General features: G+C 48.4%; 3 protein-coding genes across 15 annotated transcripts; 2 read left to right on the top strand and 1 right to left on the bottom strand.

Moving 5' to 3' along the window:
• Positions 1-845: 845 nt before the first annotated feature.
• gas1b (growth arrest-specific 1b) lies at positions 846-2,385 on the top strand. Its single transcript, XM_040198297.2, has one exon. It carries the CDS (start codon positions 1,331-1,333, stop codon positions 2,087-2,089), a length of 759 nt encoding a protein of 252 aa, XP_040054231.1. The 5' UTR covers positions 846-1,330; the 3' UTR covers positions 2,090-2,385.
• A 1,334-nt stretch (positions 2,386-3,719) lies between these two features.
• Positions 3,720-23,548, top strand: dab2 (DAB adaptor protein 2). 13 transcript variants are annotated; one of them, XM_078088897.1, is made up of 15 exons: positions 3,720-3,790; positions 18,043-18,203; positions 18,293-18,432; positions 18,848-18,946; positions 19,053-19,184; positions 19,272-19,355; positions 19,656-19,682; positions 19,759-19,809; positions 19,907-19,969; positions 20,726-21,343; positions 21,867-21,984; positions 22,074-22,712; positions 22,797-22,969; positions 23,060-23,130; positions 23,227-23,548. In XM_078088897.1, the coding sequence occupies exons 2-14, from the start codon at positions 18,062-18,064 to the stop codon at positions 23,114-23,116; spliced, it is 2,343 nt and encodes a 780-aa protein (XP_077945023.1). In that variant the 5' UTR covers positions 3,720-3,790; positions 18,043-18,061; the 3' UTR covers positions 23,117-23,130; positions 23,227-23,548. The 13 variants fall into 13 exon arrangements, with proteins under 13 accessions (XP_077945023.1, XP_077945027.1, XP_077945030.1 ...); XM_040197061.2 differs by lacking the exon at positions 3,720-3,790 and adding an exon at positions 15,817-16,105; XM_040197059.2 differs by lacking the exon at positions 3,720-3,790 and adding an exon at positions 15,817-16,105 and having other exon boundaries at positions 23,220-23,452.
• Positions 7,864-12,693, bottom strand: c9 (complement component 9). The gene is made up of 11 exons (XM_040197063.2): positions 11,863-12,693; positions 11,684-11,774; positions 10,768-10,918; positions 10,521-10,662; positions 10,279-10,417; positions 9,957-10,187; positions 9,627-9,867; positions 9,422-9,547; positions 8,960-9,135; positions 8,398-8,632; positions 7,864-8,291 (listed from the first exon to the last, which is right to left on the bottom strand). Exons 1-11 carry the CDS (start codon positions 11,925-11,927, stop codon positions 8,134-8,136), a joined length of 1,755 nt encoding a protein of 584 aa, XP_040052997.2. The 5' UTR covers positions 11,928-12,693; the 3' UTR covers positions 7,864-8,133.
• Positions 23,549-23,778: the final 230 nt, after the last annotated feature.

Raw genomic sequence — 23,778 nt, 5'->3', positions numbered from 1 at the left:
CACTCGCTGTTTGTTTACACGGCCCGAAGTTGTTATTCCTCCTCGCACTTCGTTTTTTTTTCTCCAGGCCCTTAGCAGAAGGTAAAGAATGGGGTCATTAGCATCTCACACCACTGCTCACACTAAAAAAAAGGCCAGTTTTTATTGTTTTACTTATCCCGCGTGAAGGCCTGTGGTGCTTTCGCAGCTCCTTCTCTGGAAACCTCATAAACCTCCAGGCCGACATGCCTTTATTGGCGTGTGTGTGTGTGTGTGTGTGTGCAAATGTCTGCAGGGCGCTCGGGTTCGCCGGCGTCGTAGCTGGTAATCGAGGCTGGGTGTGTTTTTAATGGCGGAACGCTGCGAGACGGGAGCGGCGCGCGCGTGTTGCAGCAGCTGTCGTCTCCTCCTGCTGCGAGGGAGGCGACGACGTCCCGGCGTGCTCCAAGGAGGCGCCGCGTGCAGGTGTGAGAAACCATCCGGGAGCCAGAAACAAAGTCATCGACGGGAGATGCTTGAGTGCAACTTAGAGGATTTCTATGTGCGGATACCTCGGCACATTATCAGTTAATTAATACAAATCCTAGCAGAATTTGAATAATCACTTGCCTATAGACCATTAATACTACATTCATAAAGAAACTTTTACTTTTCGTGCCTTCAGTGGGTTTTGTGTTTTGGAATATTAAAGTAGAATTCTTTAAATGAGAGCATCACTTTTAGCCTTAAAGATCTCAACAGCTATAAAGCAGATGGACTCAAATAATTAAATAGAAATAATAAAAAAACAGCTGTGATGTGTACATGAACGTTTCAATTCATTCTTTAAGAAGTTAATAAAAAGTTTTTTTTAAAAAAAATCTCTTTACGTACTTCCGTTTGAAAACAGCTTCTTGCGTCACGGCCTGTCGGACCAATCAGGGTCGTCGCAGGAACCTGGTGCGCGCATCGCCGCCCCGCCTCCGCCTCACAGCCGCTGCAGCTCGGGTGGATGCGGGTCGGAGGCGGAGTTGGATGCGCGACTTCGGGCACAAGGATACCTCTTTTTGGGGGGGCAAAAAGTTTTGTGATATCCCCCAAAAAGACGCAAAATAACGCGTCTTTGTGGGTTTCCGAAGTAGCGCGAGAGTCTCCGGAACCGGACTGACTCCAAGAAACAAACTCTTCTCGCGTTTTCTTCCGACACCGGAGACGTTCGCTCGTCGCGGGCATCGTCCGCTGACCTCCAGGGTATGAAACCGTCCGGGAGGATCCCCGGTGTGACGCAGCGCGATGGAGCCACGGAAGCCCGCATGAAGTCCAACTTTCTCCAGACTCGCTCTTCCGGGACACGGCAAGTCCTGCCGTACTGATGGGTCGGACGGCGGTTCTGATGAGCGCGGCGTGGGTCCTGCTCGTCGGGCTCTGCGTCGCGTCGCCTCCCCACGGCCGCCGGCTGGTCTGCTGGAAAGCCATCCTCAAGTGCCACGGAGAGCCGGAGTGCCATTACGCGTACGACCAGTACCTCTACGCCTGCGCGTCCGTCCTCGGCGGGGAGCGCAGGAAGTGTCCCAGCCACTGCATCTCGTCCCTCATTCAGCTCAACCTGACCCGCAGCGGCCCGGCTCTGGAGGACTGCGACTGCGTCGTGGACCCGGTGTGCCGCGCCACCAAGGAGGCCATCGAGCCGTGCCTGCCGCGCACCAGCACCGTGGGCTGCACGGAGGCCCGGCGGCAGTGCGAGCTGGACCAGCCGTGCGGCTCCGCCATGAGGGACTACTTGTTCCACTGCCGCAAGCTGTTCGGCGGCGAGCGGTGCTCGGACGGCTGCCGCCGGGTCATCGCCGGCATGCGCGCCATACCGAAGGCGCGGCAGCTGGACACGTGCGAGTGCGACGGCGCGGAGAGGAACATCTGCGAGTACATCAAAGTCAGCATGAAGACCTTCTGCGCCGACCCGGCCGAGAGGTTCGCGGGAAGCGGCTTCTCGGACGCCGAGGACGATGGCGACGACTATTACGTCGACCAGGGGGATTATCAGTACGCGGAGGACTCGGGCGGCTCGGCGCCGTTTCGGACTCCTTTGCTGAACGTTCTGACCACCATTTTGGTTTTAAGCAAATGCATCTGAAAGGGGCCGAGGGAAGCTGGACGGAGGCTTCTGCGTCGTTTCTCCTTGAACTAACATGTGGGGCTTTTATACGCAACACGGAACCTTCTGGCCTGCGCAAATTAATCCAATTCAGCACACTTGTATGTTTGTAAATCACTCAAATGTTATATTTCACCATGTGATAAATACCCGAAGGAGCTTTTTTTTGTATGCCACCTATGTAAAGATAGATTGTACAGTATATTGTATAAAATTTATTTTTTTGTGAGAATATATCTTTATGAGTAATAAAAGATTTGCACTGTATGATCAGATCCCCCCCTGTTTTTTTGTTTTTTTTGAGGTGATAAAACTGGCCCAACTCCCCACGATGTGACCAGTCAGAGGCGTTGCTGTGAAAGCAGAGCGCTTTCCTACACAGACTCTCTCTCCCACAACCCCTTCATTAAAAACCAAAGTTGATGCAAGCCACTGACGTGCGTCTGAAACCCCCGGGGGGGGCAGATGCAAGAGCGACACACTTGACCTTGTGAACGTTGGTGTCTGCAGACGTGGGTTTAGAGTAAAAGCGCTCAAACAGTGGAGAGGAAGGTGGATCGCTCCTCCAAAGGAGCTGGTGGCTCGGTTTGTTTATCCTCGCCCCGGCTGTTTGTTAGAAGTCTTCACAAAAGACCCGCTGAGAAGATGTGTGTGTGTGTGTGTGTGTGTGTGGGTGGAGAGATTAAGCGGCCGACACACTCCTCTGAATGTACGCGCACATTAAATAGAGAGCAGTTGGCAAATGGTTCATGTGGGGCTCCGTCTTAGCGTTTTTTTATCCCTTCCGGGTGGAGCAAAGAAATGTTGGTAATTCTACAGGAGTCTTTGTTCTTTAAGTACCTCAGATTACACATCTTATCTTGTTTTCTAATCTTTTCTTACGACTGGTGTGCATATTTGAATCCATCGCCAGATGGATCTGGGACCAACTCTTTTCTGAAGGCGTTTTAACGGTTATTCACCGGTTAAACTGAAAACGCAGCTTCAGAAACGTTTCACTGTGGATTTAACTCTTCATGCCTTTTTCCAGTCGCAGCTCTTTGAGTGTTCTTGATATTCACTTGAGATGCATTATCTAAGGTGTAAGAGGCAGTACTACTCGCAGTAGACTGTCGGCCTTAAAACAATTCATTTGACCTATTTTGCTTCCTGAATTAACAGCTCGGTAGAGTTATAATTATTTGCAATCTGTACAGTTCCAGTTCCAACACGCTGAAAATGTCCCAAGGGTGAGAAAAATTTAAATGCGCTCACAGTTTTTTCAAAAGACAACTTGTTGCATCCTGATACTAGGTCCATTTTCACAGTAAAATGCCGTTTTTAATGGGTGAAAGCAGCGGCGGTGCTGGGAACACACGTCCGTTTACGCGCCTGCGCCCGATGTTATGGGACGGTCGGCTCTCTATACTTACCAAAAAGCCAGTGTCCTCCTCCTTCACTCGTGATAATGGCCCTCGAAAACCATTGATGGCGGCCATGTTCCTTTTCAGGGAAAAGCGATGGGCCCTCCAGCCCATTGATCGGGGAGAGAAGTCGAGTGGCACTTCTATTATGGAGATGCAAAATACACAATGGTGCAGCGGCACAATGTGTGGGGGCACTTCATTCACCGCGTCACCCTCTTTCAGGGTGTGGGGGGAGCGCGAGGAGGCCCGCTATCCCCGGAGGAAGACAGAGGAGGTATGTGAGAAAGTTCAGCTTCTGTTACTCCGTTGAAGTCCGGCGGATACGTTCATCTGTGCGGCGGTCGGTTGTCTGGCAGAAGTCTCCGACGACTTCTATGAGGATGACGTTGTTGAGGTTTGAAACTCAACAGGAACGAAAAAAAAACTATCATTGTTTAAAGAGTCTTTCTGTCTGCGGAGATTGTTGAAAAAAAGGCCAACAAAACGAGGCGCTGAAGGCAGTTGAGGGCCTTTGTTGTGGGAAGCCAAAGGCGGCCACTGTCACTTTAAGACGGAAGGCCTCTGCTCCAACCATTAATAATTGTAATGCCTTTTTTATCATTGTTGAGAATAAAAAAGGGATGCGTTCCGTACGTGGGGCCCCAAGCCATCATTTGCCCTGAAATGTTTTCAATTAACTTTTGGCAACAAAGAAAAATGGGAATGTTGTGTTTTTTTTTCTCCCCCTGCCGAGACTGAAGAGCTTTTGCTGCGGGACACCGAACATCATTAAAAATGCCTCAGCATAACTCAAACTGCTACTTGGCCGACCTTAACTCTGCCCCGCCCTGGATCCCCCCCCCCCCCGTCTCCCCCATCTCCCCCTCTAGGGTACACTGGGAAAAGCAAACAGGCAATGGTACCGGAGCTGGACGTTGATGTATTGTGTAGCCACTGGAGTAACGTGAATCAGTATGTTCCCCGAAATACGTCAGCATACCGCGAGACTCGGCGTCCTGATCTGATTAAAACACAGATTTGTCTTGGGCCGATTCCCACTATGCTCAAGTTTGGTGAGTGCAGATGGAATGCAGTAACTGCCTCGCTCCTGAAGTCCCAGTGGAACTTTGCCAAATAATTCAGAAACTTCTCAGCTGCCAAACACACTTTTTCCCTTTTGAGCCTATTTTCAAACTGTCAGTCATTGATGAAAGAAGAAGATGCTTTTGATTCAGTTGCATTCGGCCGGTTGCAGTCTGGAAGATCGCCACTAGATGGCACTACGCCCCGCTGGCCCTTATAGAATCAAATAAGCACAGTCGGGTTTCCGCTAAGCTAACAAGTAAACGTAGAAACCTCATCTACTGATGTTTAGTCTTTAAATAAATCTTTTGGGATTATTGTTGGACTAAAGTCTATCTTTTTGCAGAGCGGAGGAAAAAAAGTCATGCTGTAGCATTGAATTAAGCTGGGGGGGAGTCGTATGGCTATTTGATCCAACTTCTATGTTCCAAAAAGCGGTTTATGTTCATACATGCTCACATTTAAAGTATCCTTGACATCGCAAAATATTTAAGTTTTGACTAAAAATACAAAAACCAAAGTGAGAAAACCAAAGTGACCGACAATAATCGGATGTTTTTTGGGGTTGCGGTGGACTTGGGGAAGGCTTTTACACAGTTGGGAAAGGTGGAGAAGGGGTTGATTTATGATTGAGGGTTCCCGGGGGAGGGGAACACTAGGGGGGGGGGGCTGAATGTCAGGGATTTTAAGCCTCTCGGTATAACGACGCACACAGGGAATATTTAATCAACCAATCCGACGGGTTTTCTCTACCCGCCCTGGCTGGAAGAATTGTCCCTCAGTTGCCTCCCCTGATCACCTCCCCCCTGCGACCAAAGAGCACTAGCGGTGCAAAGGAGTGCGAGAAGAACAGGAGGTGGGGCCGGGGGGGCCAGGGAGGGGGGCCGGGGGGGGCACTCAACAAAACATAGCTGACAAGGGGCATAACTTCATTTCCACGGTGCTGGGACAGCTGTGTGGAGTAATCTGCCGTAGCAGCCCTCTCAAACTTCAATGCCTTTAGTGACCCGGGGAAGTGGGGAGGGGGGCACCACCAACTGTGTGCAGGCGTTTAGGAGTGCGAGGGGGCTCCTTTCACACCCTTCTAAGGGCTTTTGTTTAAAAAAAAATATCCCTTACCTCTCCTCCATTGAAGGCCGGGACTATGTGTTTATGACAGGAGCAAACAATGGGCGGCGTTTTGAAAGCGGCCGTAGATTCTTTTTGTTGCGGGTGGGAAACGGGTTTGCGGAGTAAATAACTGAAGCTGCTGTGAAGTAAAATGAACTACTCTGTGTTTAAGCTTTGAAAAGTACCCAGAAGACGTTGCTGATGCCGTCCAGCCGTACGTTTTGCAGTTGGCCATGAAGATGTTTTTCCCCGGGCTCATGATTTACGTAATAATCCCGTCCGAATGGATTTTGAGACGGCGCATTTTCCCAGATGGAAAATGTTCCTCCACATAATGAAGTGTGTTTGATGAATAACCCCAAAAGTGCCATTCATTTCTGCGTTGGAGGTTTCTTCTGTTGAGGATTGCGACTAAATATTAGCAAAAAGAGAACCGGGCAGTCCATGGACGAGGAGGGGGTTCATTATTTTGTGCTAACTGTTCTGTTGAAGGCTGAAGAAAGAACAAAACATCTTGGCCTAAGATAATGGGCCGAGGCCGGGTCGCTGTCCGCAGTGAATGGGGTCTCCCCGGAGCTCAATAAGGTCCCAAAGTTTTACTCCATTATGCTGACATCCTAAGGGCCAAGGGGTACCACCCCCGGTGGTTAGCGCTCAAGTAGCATTCATCACCCCCTACTACACACACACACACGGACGACAGACACACACTCCTTTGGGTTTAAACTCTCTATTTATGAAAGACGTTTTTGATAACGTGCAGGGTTTGACGCCTTCAAGATTTCACTGTTCCTCTAAAACAAGGAGAAAATAAACACCTTTAATGAGCTCATTTCCGTCTCGCCGCTCTGTGTGCATTCCTAAAATGTAGTGCAAGGCGGCGGCAGTGCGCCGCTGTTTGGTTAACAAGGCACGAGGATCTCCAGTCATGCCTGCACTGTTGCCGCTTAAAGGACTAAATCCGTGAGCAAACACGGAAATCAAAGGCCGTTAAGCTCGGCAAACATGACAGTCATCCTTTTTGGCAAGTCCACTGGCGTGAAAGCAATAACTCGGTGGTAATGATTTTTGCAGAGCCTAATCTCTGCAGAGGTTCGATTCATTCATTCATACCTGCGCCTTGACCTTTGTGACATTTCCAAGGGCCTTTCATTTGGCATTTGTCTCTCCAAGTAAATACAAAAACATGCACTCATGTAAAGTATTGTCTGTATCTTTAATCACTCTTCCATTAGACTTGTCTTTGACCGATTGAAGGATTTGCACCCTGATATGTTAACAATGACATAGAATGAGTTTACATTACATTTAAAGAATACATTTGTATCTTGGTGCTGCTTTTGTTTCCACTTGAAGAGTTTCAAAGTGACCTTAACAAAAGTTTCTGTCACCATGTATAATGTCTCTTTTCACCCAAAAGTCTATAGTTGTTCTCCGTCAGTTCTCGCTCCACCCTCCCTCTGCTCATCTGGTTCTCATTTACGCAGCGCGGCCAGCTGGAATGTGCTCGTGCCTTTAAAGATGAGTTATTAGCCCATTAATACATACTCGGGCCAACGCTATTTTAACCCATACAGTGTATTGTTTGTGGTCAAAGTTCTTCTGGATCTAAAAGCAAGACTGATTAATGCAATATCTCACCAGGCCTGACGTTTAAAACATCAAAAAGTGAATGTTGATGTTGTTTCATTTGTTTAATGTGAGGTTTGAATGAAGGATTCCTTTGTTAACATTATTACAAAGATGTTTGTGCGTACTGAAATGAGCATGCTAATTCAGCTAGCTTCTGCCTCCTCATCACGGTGACGTGGCAAAAGGGCAGGACGGAAAAAAAACCCACGTGTCGTTGTTTTCTCCTTTGGGTTAATTCTAAAAACCATAAACTATGATAACGTAGGTGGGCGGCGCTGCCCCCCCGGGGGGGTCAGAGTCCTTCGGTCAGTCGGTTATGAAATGATGCACCCTATTTGTTGGGAGCATCCTTAACATGACACGCTGTTTCCTTCTGCTGCTTATGGCTTTGCTGCTGTAAAAGACAGTGCTGACGTTTGAAAAAAGAGGTTTCTGAGGAATTCCCTTTAATTTGACCTGTTATAATCCTGCAAGATGAAGAGAACTTATAGGCACTTAAATCACAGCCAGTGTCGATTCAATGCAAACGTCAACAGTGTGTAGAGTGGAGGATTGTTGCAAAAAATCTTTATTTAAAACCTATGCTGGATTCGACCTGTTTTTTAAATTTTAAAAAATCCTATACTTCTTTACCCTTGATAGTCTCCTCAAACTTTAAAACATTTAAAATAAAAAAGAAATTAACAAGACATGCAAACCTGCATTATCTACAACTGACCTCAAGATGGCTCTGTTCTCCTAACAAAGGTGAGAATGTTAATGGCCTTAAATCCTCAGCTCTGTGACTCTGTGTCAGAGATGTAGCGCCTCCTCTTAGCAGGGGTCTTCATTGTTGGAGTCTCCCCTGCACACAGCTTCCAGGAGCCCATCGGTGTTGCAGCTGCGTGTCCTGGTGCGCTTCGCTCCCCTGCAGCTGGACCAGCTGGACCAGCACGACCAGTTACCCTCCTGGTTTACGGTCGGTGCCGCACCTGCGCATACAGCATTCTCAAAAGACGAGCTAAAGCGCTGCGCACGGCACAGCCGGTGCCTCGGCAGGCTCGCCGCCGCCGCCGCGATGCATCCGCTCCCTCTTACCTGGGTCCTGAGCTTTGTCGATCTTGTAATTCTGGCAGGCCAGGCCTTCGTACAGGTGTGGGCACAAGCACACGCACCTCCCGCCCAGCAGAGCCAGAGTGGCCCCGTTGTGACAAGGCTTACACTTGCACACGTTGTACTCTGCCACGTAGTCCGCAGTGGCCCGCTTCAGGTTCGATATCCTCGTGTTGGCGCCAGGCATGTCCAGTGGGACTAACATGTAGATGGGCTCTGCCTGTCGGGTAAAAAATATCAAACGGTGCACCATTTCACTTGCCAGAATATGGTAATAACTATATTTACGCTAATGCCAGCATGCTCTGAAGGACAATGCTAATGTGCTTATTGTTACGCAGGTATCAGTCCAACCATATCGGATGGCTATTTGGTATCTATCCAACAGATCAAATGTGAACCTCATGGAGGCGCTAAAGAGAAAGTCAGAGGAATCTATCCAGCATACAAAATCAAAATCATCAGTCACAATCATCCATCTGGAAAACAACAAACTGTTGTCCTCACAGCGCGACGTCTGTAAAGATCACCAATCCGTCAAAGCTACCTCGCTGTAGAGCAGCGCGGGCAGGTCGGCGAGCGTCCGGGCCCAGTTCTGAAAGGTGGGGATGTCCATCACTCCGTCGCTATTCAATTTAGCCCGCATGGCGACAGCACTTTCCAGAGTGCCTCCTCTGACCGATGTCAGCACCTTGTCCACCACTGCTTTCCCCTCATCATCAACTGTGCGACAGGGGGAAACTTTTAGGGACCTCACACACCAGATACACAACCGTAAACCTTACTCCTACTAATCACAATGTATTCATGGGTTCTGGGTTGAGAGGACTGGATTGGATTGGCTTAATGTAATGTTATCTTCCATAGTTCAGGCTCTCATGGCCAGTGTGCCAGAGCATCAATCCTGGCAACCAATAACTCTACGTACACATGTGGCATATTGTGTTTAATTAAGATAGAGACCTTTACTTCTTTATCAGTGTGATCAGCTGAAACAGGGAAAGCACACCTGAGTCTTTGTTCGTCACGGCATTGCATCCCTCACGATTCACGTCTCCCTTGAACGGAGTGAAGCCTGTGAAGTCGGCTGTGATGCCTACTTTTATGCATTTTTGAATCTTTCTCTCCGTCAGATCTGCGAGGATCACAAAGTACAGACGGTGAGAGCAACCTGGCGACAAGTAGTTGGAAGAGGGACTGCGGCGCGCTCCTACCTTTCTTCTTGATGGTGTCCTGGTTGAGAACGTAGATCAACTCATATTCGCCGCCGGTCTTCCCGTTTTTAGTGTAGTGAGTTCCGTAGTCCTCCAGGAAGGCAAAATAAACCCCCCTCTCATACTTGACAGGCAGAGATTTGACATGCTGAAGGAATTCGTCGGCTGTTCTGAGGTCCCGGGAGCGCATCCTGTAGGTGCTCAGCTGCACGGAGCCCTTCACCCTCATGAAGCTCTTGTTCTGAGTGTGCAGGTGAGAAGCATCGGTCAGAGAACACAATCGCATGGTCCCGATTCATTTGAGAAAGACACTGCGGCGATTTTTTTTACCTTAACTTTTGAGTAATCGTTGACGTCCCTAATCAATTGGTTCCTGTCGAATTGAGCTCCTGCCAAAGCCTTTGCAGTAGAGTTGTACACCCCAGTCACGGATGGCGCCTTTGAGGCGAAATTGAAGGTAACCACGGCACCAGCTCTAAGGCTGTTCTCTGTCAGCAATTCCTTCATGACCCCGTGTGCTTCTTCATAAATTTCCTTCGAGGCGGTTTCTTCCACTATAGTCTGGAAGGAATAGGGGGCATTAAAAGGGAAGACAGAATTCTCCACATCCTCACCGATGGAAATTGCCGTTTCACAAATGGTTGCAGCTCACCTGATAGTCGAGCACACCGACATTCCAGGGAAGCCGGTCGTGCTTCAAAGTGTACGGGTTCCTCACTCGTGTGCACCTTCCGTTGAAGAAGTCGTTGTAGAAGGGGTTGATTCGAGGCTCCAGGCCCAAGATGTTGATTCTGGTGCAAAGACACAGATGCAGTGTTACAGCTGAGATTCTAAAGGGGTTATGAAAGGGCTTATGTGGCGTTGAAAACGCGCCAACGCCTCCATCTTATTCACCCGTATCCTGCCGTCCTGCCTTGTTCGTTGTTATCCAGGACGTCCCGGCCACAGGGCCTATGAAGAGGTTCGCAGTCCTCATCTGATCCATCCTCACAGTCGTAGTCCCCGTTGCACTGTAGTCTTTTACTGATGCAAGGACCTGCGGGAATCAAGCTGATGAGGCTGGGATACCCGGACAGGTACTTTACAGGTGCCAAAGGCTACAACATCTGTGATATCGTGCTAGCGTGAAGCGAAAGTCTACCCGACTCGCACTGGAACTCAGAGTCGGAGCACACAGGTGGAGGCGGTTTGGTGCAAACGCCGTCTGGTTCACAGGACTCAACGTCCCCCATTGAGCCGTGGCAGACGTCACCGCCGAACTGGCCGAACACTTCCACGCTGCGAGTGCGCCTCTGAGGATCACAGGTGACATCGCAGCTTGTTGAGTATGGGGCGCCGTTTGTAAAATGTCGCACATTCTAAAATCCTGCGCAGGTTTGCTACATTTAGCATTATCATATGAACCAAAAAGCACGATGATATTCGTGGCACTTTTTCAAACATTTAGAGAGAAATTCATGTAAATTTATGCAATAACTTGATATTGTTTGGCAGTAACACAAAGTTGTTAAATAATATAAATATCAAATGTAAATCTAAATATAAATGTTATATATAAATGTTAAATGTAAATGTTAAATGTAAATATAAATGTGAAATGTAAATGTTAAATATAAATAAAAATGTTGCGCAAAACTGCGCAGGATTTTAGAACGTGCAACATTTTACAAACGGCGCCCCATAGTTGAGGGTCAAAGGCAGAGAGCAGGGAGTTTATGATTGTGTTACTATTAGGCTGACGGCAAAATATTTTTAAAAATTAAAAATGGAGATACCGTCTCAATGGAGTTACAATCTGTTTTAGTGAATAGATCATCAAATACCATCTAAATATGTAGTATGTAATTAAAGGTAGCTCAACTATATTAAATAGGGTTATATAAAGTTGCGTTATTCAAGAAAAATGACATTCTCAATTACCAGATTGTCAAACCATTAAAACTTTCAATTATATTAAAAAAATTACAAAATAAGAAAATTGTTTTTTTCATTTAATTAGTTTATTAATATTAGTTATTGAGTTCTGTGCTCAGTTGCTACAGTTTGAATGGACTCACCCTAGAATTTGTGCAATTATCACACAAGCTCCACTCTGACCAGTGGCCCCAAACACAGTCTACCGGCGGTGGATCAGGAACGTCCTGTCCCCTATTAAAGTGATATTATGTGACGCGAGAGAGCCTCACTACGTGAACACAACAACAATCCTTGCAAACTAAATATCCAATATACGTACATTCCAGTTCCAAGAAGCATCAGAGTGAGACAGAAGCCCAGCTGGAGAGCAACTCTGGTCCTCATGATGAACGCCCGAGGAGACAAATGGTGCTGCGCGTCCGTCCTCGTGAAGTCGTTTGAGCTGCTCCCTCTCCGTCAATGATTGTTCAAGTGCAAAAGGACCATGTTGTTGTCGTCTAAGTCAACAGTTTGGATTTCAGCTGATATTGATTCAGTGCCTGTGTCAAAGTTTAAAGTGTGTGTTTGAATTAAAACATGTTACTCATCCTCAGTCGGTATAATTTGTTCTTCACTGCGTGAGCAGAGGCAAGAACAAAAAAGTAAGTTGATTCATTTTTATCCCCCAATAAATACACCACGATTGACTCAAAGCCACAGAGACAAATAAACTCACGCTCAGCTAGATGTGCACATATGTTGAAGGTAAACAAAAAAAAGTTAATTTTTATTTTGGGAACGCTTGGGCAAGGTCGTTTCCAGTAAAATGCAGTTCTCCAGGGCAGAGCTAATATTGAAAGAGGCTGATGTCCATGGTACATTTGGATCACCTTCTCAGATTGCGCAGCTATCCCCCTCGCTGTGGCCAAACTGTCCTCACGTTCTGCCTGCACGGCTTCTGAAGTGCAGACGACGTGTCTTCACACGCTGATGGTGGACAGGCCAATGAAGCCAGCCCACCACCAACTAACGTCTCTCGCTGACCATTCAAACGCTGTTTCAAAATATAACGTCCAAACAAGCCTCGCCCCGTGCACTGGGAGCTTCGGACGGTTTCACCTAACGATCCCTCATGTGATCCGAGTGGCTTCTGCTGAGTCTGCAGTTCTACAAAAAAGGAGGGACTGCGGTGTGTCTGGACGACGAAACAGGGAGTGCAGATGACTTCTCTGGGTGGCCAGATGAAAGCGGCGGCGAACTGCAAAGCGGATTCTTCATGATTATGATCAAATTAGCTAATAATTCGCGAATCCGGCGAATCATTGCTCGTGAACACATTCTCACTGAGTGCAGCATTCTGACAGGTACTTTCTGCTAACTTACATAAACACACTCGGACTATTCCCTGATGTGGCCAAAGTCAACCTGGGGGATGGGGGGGGGGCGTCGCTGTTCTTTCCATGAATCTGCGAGCATAGCCGGGGTAGGCTGGGGGGGGGGCTGTGTGGTCACGGCCCGCCGGAGAGGCACAAATATGTGCTGAGGTCACCCCTTTTTTACGACGTTCGGCAGTTTCCTCCCAGCTTTCTCAGGAAGCCAGAGGGTAGGTAAGGTGCTTGGCCAATATTTCTCCTTAGTAGAAATACTTCCTGTTTTCTTTGGCGGGGGGGGCAGTTGGAACTGTGTGGAAACACTTGTGCGACAGCCGATCGCCCGGCTTTACTTTAACTTACGCGCGCAACGTAGAGTTTGTCATCGCATGCGTCAGAAAGCGATGACGCTGCTTCCTGCTACTCTGATTCATATTTATTTATCCGCGGCAGTTGGCAGTCGGACAGAGAGGCTCACATCTAAGACGACCTAAATGATGGGCTGGAGATCAGTGGCTATCTAAGGTTCTGGTTGTGGGGGGCAGCGGGTTCTGGCGCCCTAAACGCTGCATGTTTGGATAGTGGCCTTCACAAGAGGGCACTTCCCATTGTCTGCGTCAGCGTCACAGCACAAAAATAAACCCTCTCACGAGCATGTGCTGACTTGCGCCATCTGGAATCTTTTTCTGCAAAACGAACTCCCAAACTTTTCCTTTTCCCACACAGTGCTTTTTACACGAGTAGCACAAGTAGCATCCAACGTGTCCTCTTCCATGCGAGTGTGCGGTTACATTGGGGTTGGGCCACTGATCTAAAACGACCACAATCACATTTAGAAGAAATGGGAACCATCATTCGAAGTGTCATCGGTCAGTGATGCAGGACCGGAGAGACGCGTCATTAAAGAGAAAAGGTTACATGATTTTATCATATACTGGATATGCATGTTGTTGCATTGATATACTGGTCATAAAAGGCATAACATAACAATATAAATTGCATTTTGAGTGTCAGATGTGCTGCAGCTACAGATACACGCGTTTGTTCCCGGGCTTCTTCTGATGATTTAAAATGTTTAATGAGAGGTTATGAAGGAGATCATTCCAGTGGTCGCTGGCTGAAGGGAAAACAGACTCTCAGCTAGTCACTTATCTGGCTCCTGATGGGCTCATCCCCTAAAAACCAGCCTCTGTCAGCAGAACACAGGATACAAAGGCAGGAAGCGAGTCCTTCCTCTGGCCTTTTTCTCAGCTCGCAACGCAACATCCCAGAATACGGTACGTCTCTGAACCGTCGAGCAGTTTTCGATGTGGCAGAACTTCATAAATACAAAGCACAAATACAACCAGAAGACTGCCTGGGTTGAAGTTATCGCCGCTGATTGCACTGCAGGGCGATGTGCACCGTGCTCTCTCCTTTCGTGCATCTGTATGGATCTGCATGCATGAGCGTACCGTGTGTGAGAGCTGTGGGAACAATACGTGCGGTCGAGTCACCCATCAGTCACTTGTATGTTGTCTGATATGTGAAATGAGATTCATGTTAGTCGATGGCTCTCTGGAAAAGGAACAATGTTTTACAGAAGTGAAACCCACCAACAGTGACATCGCCGTGGCGCATGTCTGAGTGTAGAATTATATGTTACACGTGATGTTTGATTTCCTTTCCCAATGATTCGTTTCTACGTCTTTGTCTTTCCGCGGAAGAAGCTCTTTGTCTTTTTAATGGTGGCTGTCCCTGCTTATACTAACAACCTGGTTCTCCACTTAATCATCCCAAACAAACACACATTAATGCTTCTGCAAACACGGGTCGCAACGCTCCCTCTGCGACTTGAGGATTTTCAATCTGGGAATCTCCCAACTGGCATTCAGAGACGAGACGGGTAAATATAAAAACCATCATTAGAGGGCTAAATCACCGTATGCTGTCGAAAAAGCAAAATAGACATTTATGCTGAGGAATTTGACCCATTTTCCACCATTGGTTGTTCGTTTCCCCTCACTCCCTCTGCGATTCCGCGAATGACCTTTTAATCCCCTTTTAATTAGAAAGTCATCCGATGCTGTCGACGGAGGAAGTCGGGATACATTCACGCTTTTTTTTACGGCCACTTCTGAAATGTTGAGCAACAAAGCAGCCCTTGCTTCATCTCAGCTTTTGCCATTTTCTATCAAATGAAAATCATATGTTCACATTACCCAAAGCCTCGGCAGCGGGGACCTACTTGGGAGGTAAATATATTGGAACGTAAATGCTGCATTAACTTTTGGGCCACTTGGGGCCAGCAGAAAAAAACCATCAACTCATCATCTTTTAAAGGAACAGTGTGCATTTTTGTTACCTTCGAACGAGGCTTTTATACCTACTTATGGCCTTTAACAGAGCCGTCGTGTTTCTACAATAAGCCAGACCGGACAAACCAAACCTTAGGACCGTTCTCTCCCTTTTTCACATCGCCCACAGCGGTTCTCCTTCACGCTTTTGCAATCTCAGTTGGCCGCCATCTGCAACTTCACCGCCGTCGGCCGGTAAATTCCCACACGCTGCGCCTTCGGGTTGACTGCTTGTTTCCCACGAGGAGCAACATTCACTCCGAACGTCGAACCAACAGCTAAATCTACTTTGCTTTCCCACCAACCGTGATTTAGACCTTTTCTTGGAGGTCCTGAGAACCAACAACAATGAGCTGAAAGAAGCTCTGAAGCTCCATGGAGCAGAGTGACAGTCACGTGGGTTCATTAAGCCCCCCCCCCTTTTCTCAATTGGTCTGTTTATTAAAAAAATCTGCATAATTGCCTCTTTAATTAAATAAGTGTCAAATCTCTCCTCATATGACACAACCTAACGTTTGCCCCCCGTGACCCGCTTCCCACTGGCCCTGGTTGCGCGTTCTCCTCCACCCTCGGCGGGTGGCGGTGACGGGGGTGACGTTCGGCGGCGTCCAGAGCCCGCCCCCTTTTCCCTTTAAAGTCCGCAGCCCGTTGCGTGCGTCAGTCAGCGCGTGAGGGGTTAAGCGGGCAGGTCGCAGCGGTCTCTCTCCCTCTCTCCCTCCTCTCAGCGGACTCCTGCCCGGTTCGGCTCGGCTCGGCTCTTTCTTTTCTTTTTTTCTTTCTTTCAGCCGCCGAGGCAAAAACTCGGGGAACTAAAGTGAGAGTTTCCCCCCCCCCTCCCCCTCAAACTGCGGCGCGTCCACGTCTCGGTTTCACGCAGGTAAGCGCGCGCGCCGGTTTCTAGGGTGTCTTCCTTTTTTTTGAGTGACGTCGCAGCGGAGGTGATAAAACCTTCCCGGAGGTCCGTGCGCGTTTCTCTCCGCCGAGCTGCTTCCCCCCCCCCCCCGCCGCTCGCTGTCCTGTCCTGCAACACCGCCCCGGGAGTACGACCCAACTCTTAAAAATCACGCGCGTCTCAACTTTGAGCGTTTCGCCCGGAGGTCAGTTGGTCTCGCGCATCTCCACCGTCCTGGTTTAATTATCCAGGCGTGGACGCGGTGCGCGCGGCCTTCGTGTCCTCGGCGCTGTTTCACCATCTCGCTCACTGAGTCATTGCCTGATTTCCTCCAGATGTGCGGCAGTTTACGCTTCCTGACGGCGCAGGATTGTGACATTTCTGCCCTTTCGCCGCAGTTATTCTGCTGACCTTTTTGTGTCCAGTGCTATTTGTGTCACGACACCGTCCTCTTCTCCCCACTGTCCGCCTGTTAGTGTTCATCTAACCCTTAACTCACTTTTTTTAATTTTTATTCGCCTCTCCTCCAGCGAGCGGGATGTGACACCGCTGTTTTTATGGGACACGTGTTCCGCTTGTGTGACTGGAGCGACAACCAGCCTTTGGCCTGGTCTTGTTTCAGTCACACAACGAGCTGCACATGTGTCTAAACGTCACCTGCACATATGAGGTGCGGCCTGCAAGGAGGGAATCTGCTTCTGATCGTTTTACAGCTGTGCAGCAGCTCCTGTGAGTCAAACAGCCATTTGGTCTGATTTGCTTAATGGAGATGAGGCAGTTTGCCCTCGATGACCTGGTATCTTATTGCCTCCTGTATGGCTGTAATTTCATTTTTATGCATCTGACTGATTACTTGATTTGCTCATAAACCGTATCTCTAGATTTTTTTTTTTTGTATGTGTGTGTTGTGTTAACAATGTCTTTGAATGAAAACGACACTGATTTGAATTGTTTTTCTCCTTTTCCCGAGGCTCTTTTTACCCTGCTTACACATTTTAGGACCGCTTGACATCGTTGTGGATGAACGAGCAACAGCCGAGGTCACACTCCGCCTCGGGGCTGTACGAAGGCTCTCGTTTCCTTTTTGTAGCTGCTAAACTGAGCATCACGAGATCCTGCGCTGTGCTAGCGTAACATCGGGTAATTGCCCGACCTTTGCACGCTTCCAACCTTTGGTCCGTCCCACGGCGAGCGCGCGTCCTCTGCTGCTGGTACTAAAGGTCCGTACGTCCCACACGGAGCCGCTTTGCCATCGGTTGTGCCTGAGTGCGTGCAGCTGGTACCACTTTGATCCGTCCGCTCCTGCCTCATGTGAGGTTGCCGTTGGGTTCCTGCGGTTTACAGGTGTTTGACTGTGGTTGAAACGGTTGGTGTCACCACATGCAAATACTGCCAGCATGCTTGGTTTTTCTTTAAGGGTCTGTGTGGTTAAATCTCTATCTATGGAGGGAATAACCTCCATAGATAACATACAGATTTGATTGCAGGAGGACCGTATATTTGTTAGAAGCGGCACCTGCTCGGTCGCTTCCTATCTTTTGTGTTGACGCGTGTGACCTGGGTCCTCACGATGCGTTGATGTTTTATGGATCATGTGTCTTGCTGTACCGCTCCATCTCAAGGCTGTTCCTGTGGTCGTAAATGTTTACGGCGTTTTAACCTATTTTTATTGTTTATGGTGTGAGCGACAGCTTCAGAGGTACTTAAAGTTGTTTCTTTGTCGTCCAATTTTTAGTTTGCACAAATGCCTTTAACTCTTCATCCTTCCCTTTTTTTTTTTTCTGTCCCTCTTGCCACACGCGCTTCACTTTTTCCGCCTCAGACAAAAGCCAAGGAAAGCATGTGTGGGTGTTGACTAGTCTGTCCGGTTGACCTCGCCGCAGCTTTAACCTCCCCCCCCCCCCGACTGTCCACTTGTCCAGGTGAAGCTCGCGCCGCACCATGTCTGCAGAGGTGGAGAGCAGCGCGCCCCTCCCCGCCGAGCCCGGCATCGCTTCGCCACCTGTGGCCTCGGCCGCCACCCCTCCCACCTCGCCTGCGACGGCCACGTCCAAGGTCCCGTTCAGGAAAGAGAAGAAGAAAGGTGAGCGGCACGTTTGGGGGGGGGTGTTTGAGACGTGTGGTCTCATCGCGTGAAATCGTAGTTTACTTGATGGGTCTTTCTTTTTACAGTGTCCGAGAAGACCGATGAGTACCTGCTGGGCAGATTTCAAGGGGATGGCGTGAGGTACAAGGCCAAGCTGATTGGCGTGGATGACGTCCAAGATGCCAGAGGAGACAAGATGTCACAGGACTCCATGATGAAACTTAAGGTGCAGAACAGGACTTTGCACCGTGCATTTTAAAGCTGCTATTGCTGATGTTTTTCAATAAGTTATGTGCGTTGTGGGTATTGTGGATTCTCTTTTCCACCATCAGTGTCTCATTGCAGAGGGCGACACTACGCAGGTACAAGGTGCTACATGGACTTTTTTATTTTTGTTTTTTTGTAGGCCAACCAGGAAGTCCACATCGTGCTGCTGGGTTCTTCTTGTTTGCAGATTTTAAGCTGTGGCAGATGTTGAGCTTTATTAGAACGACATAAATCTGAGGGAACGAGTGCAAAAAAAATGACTAATTCACCAGTTTTGGGACTCATTCCTGCACCGGCCTATTGGCTTCAAGTTGCACAACTTGTTTCGTTTAGCAAAAGATGGAAAACTGCACGTGTTGTTACTTTGACACCAGGGCATGGCGGTGGCTGCTCGGTCCCAAGGCAAACACAAACAGAGGATCTGGGTCAACATCTCCATGTCGGGCATCAAGATCATCGATGAGAAATCAGGAGTAAGTTCTGCCCTCGCGTCACGCAAAGAGGTTAATGTGGTTGTGTTCGGCCTTCTGACGGAGCCTTTGACTGACTTATTTATTTTCTTTCCCCTCCATAACTCAGGTGATCGAACATGAGCATATGGTGAGTAAGATCTCCTTCATCGCCAGAGATGTGACGGACAACCGGGCATTTGGATACGTGTGCGGCGCAGAGGGGCAGCATCAGTTCTTTGCCATCAAGACGGCGCAACAGGTAACGCTCCCAGATGAACAGGGCCCGCACAACATCGCGCACAACTCTGCGCTGCAAGGCAGTCAACGCCTCTCTGTGTCCTTCCAGGCAGAGCCGCTGGTCGTTGATCTGAAAGATCTCTTCCAGGTCATCTTCAACGTGAGGAAGAAGGAAGTAGAGGCCTCTCAGAAGGTAACGCGTTCAGAATTAGCTGCACTTCAAACCGAAAACTGTTCCTTTTTTTTTTTTTCATTATTTCAGAAGTTGTACAGTGAACATTTTTCTTCCGTGAAAGAGCAGCGTTCTGGTGTGGTCACCCGGGAGGGGGTGCACATCGTTTTTGCCCCTCCCTGAATTCAAACACTGCCTCTCTGTGTTCTCCCAACGAATCACATCCTCCGACATTCCATCGAAATGATGTGAAATGACGCGTGCCTCCAGCGAAAATTAAGAAAATAAGTGTAGTCATTAACAGTCCACCTCTGTTTCCAGGGGGAAAATGGCAGCACTGTGGTGGAGGTAAGCACTTGGGAGCGCTTGTTTTCTTCAAACCGCTTCTCCGACTCTGTGCCTGACCTGTCTGGCTTGTTTTCAGAATGGAAGCGGCGCTTCGCCCGGTGTGGCTGCAGAAGTAAAAGCTGCTCAAGTGAGTCTTTCTCTACATTCAATAACGTATCCTAGTTCTAGAAGCGGGATCATGACTGCATGTTTCAGTTTCTTTTCTTTTTTTTTCCTGCCTGCAGCCGGTGGAGCAGCTTGACCTTTTTGGAGCCATGTCGACCCCTCCAGACATCCAGTCTCCGAATGTAAGTGTGCCTCCACAAAATGGTCCCTTTTTTAAGATCTGGGAACAGAGAGGAATTGTGCTTCACCAACGAGGTGCAGCTGGACATTTGCATCGTTTTACATGCACATTTTTTGAATGCATATTAAAAGTTATTAGAAAATGGGGAATACACGTGTCCTCTTGTATAAAATGCGATCGATGGCTGATTTTTCTGCACTGAATAACATCACTTCCCAAATCATTCCATATGTATGAACTCAATTCTCGAATTGTCACAATATAATTGGTGGTTTTATAAATGTAATTTGCCTATTTTAGACGTCAAAGGGCTCTTTAAGAATTGAGTTTGTACCATTCCAATTGTTTGTCCAACCCTTTTTTTTACAAAGCTGCTACAAGTAGAACCCATGACATTGTCATTTCCTTTGACACGTGCACACTTGCAGTGTTTTTTTTTACATCCGTTGCTACGCCAGCTCACTAACTGGGCCTCTGGCCAGTGAGCAGCTGCTGACTTCAGCATATTCAAAAACCTTCCTGCTGTCCAAAGCATGCAAGAGTTTAGTACAGTCTTAAATTGTCAACTTGGAATATGAACTCTAGACTTTGCTTCGCCGCTGCGTTTAGCATGCGTGCTGATCTGTAGGGGTGAATATTCTACAGGTAGCAGCTTTACGTTTGTGATTAATTCTTCATTTTGATAACGCGTGTCTTCTCCTGCAGAACTGACTCATAAATCCATTTTTTTCTCTCTCACTGTCCCCATGTTAACCAGGACTCTAATGATATGCCCTTGCTGGACTTTTCCGCTGAAGTTGACAGCAATCAGAATTGCATAAAGGGTCACTCCTTTGCCACTTCCTGTGGCCCCGACCGTAGGACCTCTCCCCAGACAGAGAATCCATTTTCCTCCACGTTTGGCTACTTTCCAACCCCAGACAGTGACCCTTTCAGAGACGACCCCCTTTCCAAACCGCCCGCTTGGTCGGAAGCCGACAATCCCCAGGTCCCCGTCGGCGCCGCTAATCACCTGAACGGCGCGGCCGGCAGCGCCTGTAAGGCGATGGGTAGCGGCGGTTTGATTGGAGACCCCGAACACCTCGCGGAGCAGATGAATGACTTGTCCAGTAAGACCATGATCCTCGCGCTCAATAACGGGCAGTGGCCACTAGGGGGCACGATGTCTCAGGGCAACACAATTACCATGATGGACCTGAATGAATCTGCGACGGCTCTCTCGACCAAAAACCCATTTTTCGACTCCCCTTTACTAACCGGGCCCGTGTCTAACGGCGTAACGCATCACCCGCAACCGACTCATAGCAGGGATTCAGTTGTCATAAGCCCGCCTCCGCAGAGCTCTAAGGCCGGACGAGGTCGAAGGAGCGCAAAGGTGATGGATGAGGCATCGTAGAGCTGCATGCGTGATGCCTGTAAATGGGTGGAATGCACGTTTCATGGAAAACCACTTGGGTTGCTAACATCTCCCTTTTCTCAACGTTTGGGTGTTATGCGTTGGTGTCTGACGGGAAATGCCACACGATGGTTGGGGTGAGATGCCGGGCCTGTAATTTAGTTGTATGTAAGGGTTTGATCCAGTCTGTCTTCCTGCATGCACTGGTGGTCCTTCGCTTTTCTAACTGGCTTGTAAAAAAAAAAAAAGACACTTTACTGCTGCTGAACTTTGGCCTGTACCTTTTTTTTTTTTTTCTTTCTCTGCTCTAAATCGATTTTTCTAACGTTCACGCTTCAGTGATGAAAGCGCTGGTAAGTGGCAAAGCATGCGTATCAGTTAATATCATTTCGTAGTATTTCAGTCATCGCGTAGGTAGGATGTAGATCTGTGAACGAGGTGCAAAAATACGTGTGTGTGCATAATCTGTAAATGACGTGCATGTTCTGTTCTGTGTGACCAGTCCACAGTAAGTGACCTGTTTGGCGCGGAGCTATTTTCTGCTCCAGTTCACTCTGAAGGCTCGTCTTCCTCGGGTGACTTTTTCAACAGCACAACGCCCCCCTCCATAGCTGCACTGGGTAATGCACAGGAGGAGCACTTATGAGATCTAAAGTTGTCCTTTTTATATTTCATTCTCTTAACTTATTATTTTTTTTTTAATATTCAGGAAATCTCCAGTTGGGTCCTCCAGCTCCGATGGGAGTCCCCGCTGCAGGCGTGTGGGGAGCCTCCATGGCGCCGCCGTCCATGTTCCCCCTGCAAGGAGTGCCGGCTCCAGGGCCGAGGCCCGCCTACCCCCAGCAGTCTGCCTTCGGCGGCGTACCAGCACCACCCGCGGTGTGGGCCGCTCCGGTGCGGCCTCAGTTCGGCGCCGCGCCTTTATCTCCGCCCCACCTCAACTGGGGCCAGCCTCCGCCGGCTGGCGCTCCCGGTTGGGGTCAGCCTGTCATGTCCAATCCTTTCCAACCCGTCCCGTTCCCTGCGCTGGGCGACCACCAGGGTCCGTCCCGCCCGCCTCCTCGGCCGCCCGGTAAGGAGGCACCGGCGCAGGTGGAGAACAGCGCCTTCACCGCTTTGGACCCCCTTGGAGATAGAGAGAAGAAGATGGGAAAAGACATGTTCAAGGACTTCCAGATTGCCAAACCTCCCGCCATCCCGGCGAGGAAAGGGGAGCTGGCGGCCGCAGGGCCCGGCAGCGGCGACGCCGGCGCCTTCGATCAGTACTTTAACAGCAAAGTGGGCCTCGCTCAGGACAACGCAGATCACGATGACTTTGACATCAATCAAATGTCAGCTGTTGTTAACGGTAATCAAACTGACATTCTGTCCACTTGCCGTGTGACTGTAACTGAGACTTGTCGCTGACTTGCATTGCATTTTCCTAAACTAGCGCCTGCTCCGGCCGCAGCTCCGAGCTTCAACCCCGGCCTCCTCAATGCCGCCTTCTCCGCCGCTCCCATCGCAAGCAACTCTGCACCGGCCCAAGGGCTCGGTCAGGACATGTTCGACAACGCATTCGGGTCTCCCGAGTCCAGTCTCTTTGGGGCACCGCCTGCAGTCATGGTACATTTATAAAGATGCATATTTAAACCTTTTATTCAGCATCCCAAGAAATAATTTGTAATGGGCCTATTTTATTTTTTAACCTTACAGCCGACTGCTGCAGTCGGTCAGTCTTTCGGGGATCCTTTTGGAAATCCCTTTGCTTGAACCCAACTGTATGAGTAAGTATATGTTCATGTTTGATCATTCCTTAACTTGCATCATCTCTACAGGGTGACCACAATTGTTCTCACTTTTGCTTCCCTTTGCCATCACAGTTGAAGTGGAGCAAATGGAAATCTTCATATTGAATGACCACCTTTGGGACGACCTGGGCGAGACAATCGAAAAAAATGAACTTTTCTCACTCTTGTCCCTGTCCCACCCCCTTTTTTTACACTTTCAGGTAGAATGTTGTGTTTTTCCTATCAAATCAGTAGTTTCCTTATTTCTCAAGACCACTGATCTAAGAAGTAAATGTTTTGTACTGATCTGCTCAGGAAAGGTGTGTGTGTGTGTGTCTGTGTGTATAAAGTTCTGTCCAAAGAGATTCACTGCTGATGCTGTCTGTATTAAATAAATAAAGTAAGTCAATCATAATCCTGTGAGTTGTCCAGTGCTTTCTTCATACTCGTATAGATGTTTCTATAAACTATATCAATGAATACTTAAGGTCCATATCCTTTAAATATATAAAATGTTTAATAGAGATCTAATGAGCGTGTATACACTTAAAGTATTGAGCGAAAATTACCGTCAGCCAAATCTATTTGGAGCATCATAAGTAATCCTTAAGCGCGGGCGCTCAGCGCGTCACTGTCATTCTGTTA

This window comes from Gasterosteus aculeatus, chromosome 14 (assembly GCF_964276395.1).
Source record: "Gasterosteus aculeatus chromosome 14, fGasAcu3.hap1.1, whole genome shotgun sequence".
Classification (NCBI taxonomy): Eukaryota; Metazoa; Chordata; class Actinopteri; order Perciformes; family Gasterosteidae; genus Gasterosteus; species Gasterosteus aculeatus.
Note: the sequence above shows the minus strand (reverse complement) of the source record. Positions and strands in the feature narration are given on the sequence as shown.

Bases quoted from the DNA above. Each gene is read 5' to 3' on its own strand.
- gas1b (XM_040198297.2), top strand. From the start codon at position 1,331: ATGGGTCGGACGGCGGTTCTGATGAGCGCGGCGTGGGTCCTGCTCGTC.
- c9 (XM_040197063.2), bottom strand. From the start codon at position 11,927: ATGAGGACCAGAGTTGCTCTCCAGCTGGGCTTCTGTCTCACTCTGATG. The intron at 11,775-11,862 runs GTACGTATATTG...TCACTTTAATAG, and splicing joins ATGCTTCTTGGAACTGGAAT to GGGACAGGACGTTCCTGATC. The intron at 10,188-10,278 runs GTGAGCTGCAAC...TATTCCTTCCAG, and splicing joins TCGGTGTGCTCGACTATCAG to ACTATAGTGGAAGAAACCGC.
- dab2 (XM_078088897.1), top strand. From the start codon at position 18,062: ATGTCTGCAGAGGTGGAGAGCAGCGCGCCCCTCCCCGCCGAGCCCGGC. The intron at 21,985-22,073 runs GTAATGCACAGG...TTTAATATTCAG, and splicing joins CCCCTCCATAGCTGCACTGG to GAAATCTCCAGTTGGGTCCT. The intron at 22,713-22,796 runs GTAATCAAACTG...TTCCTAAACTAG, and splicing joins AATGTCAGCTGTTGTTAACG to CGCCTGCTCCGGCCGCAGCT.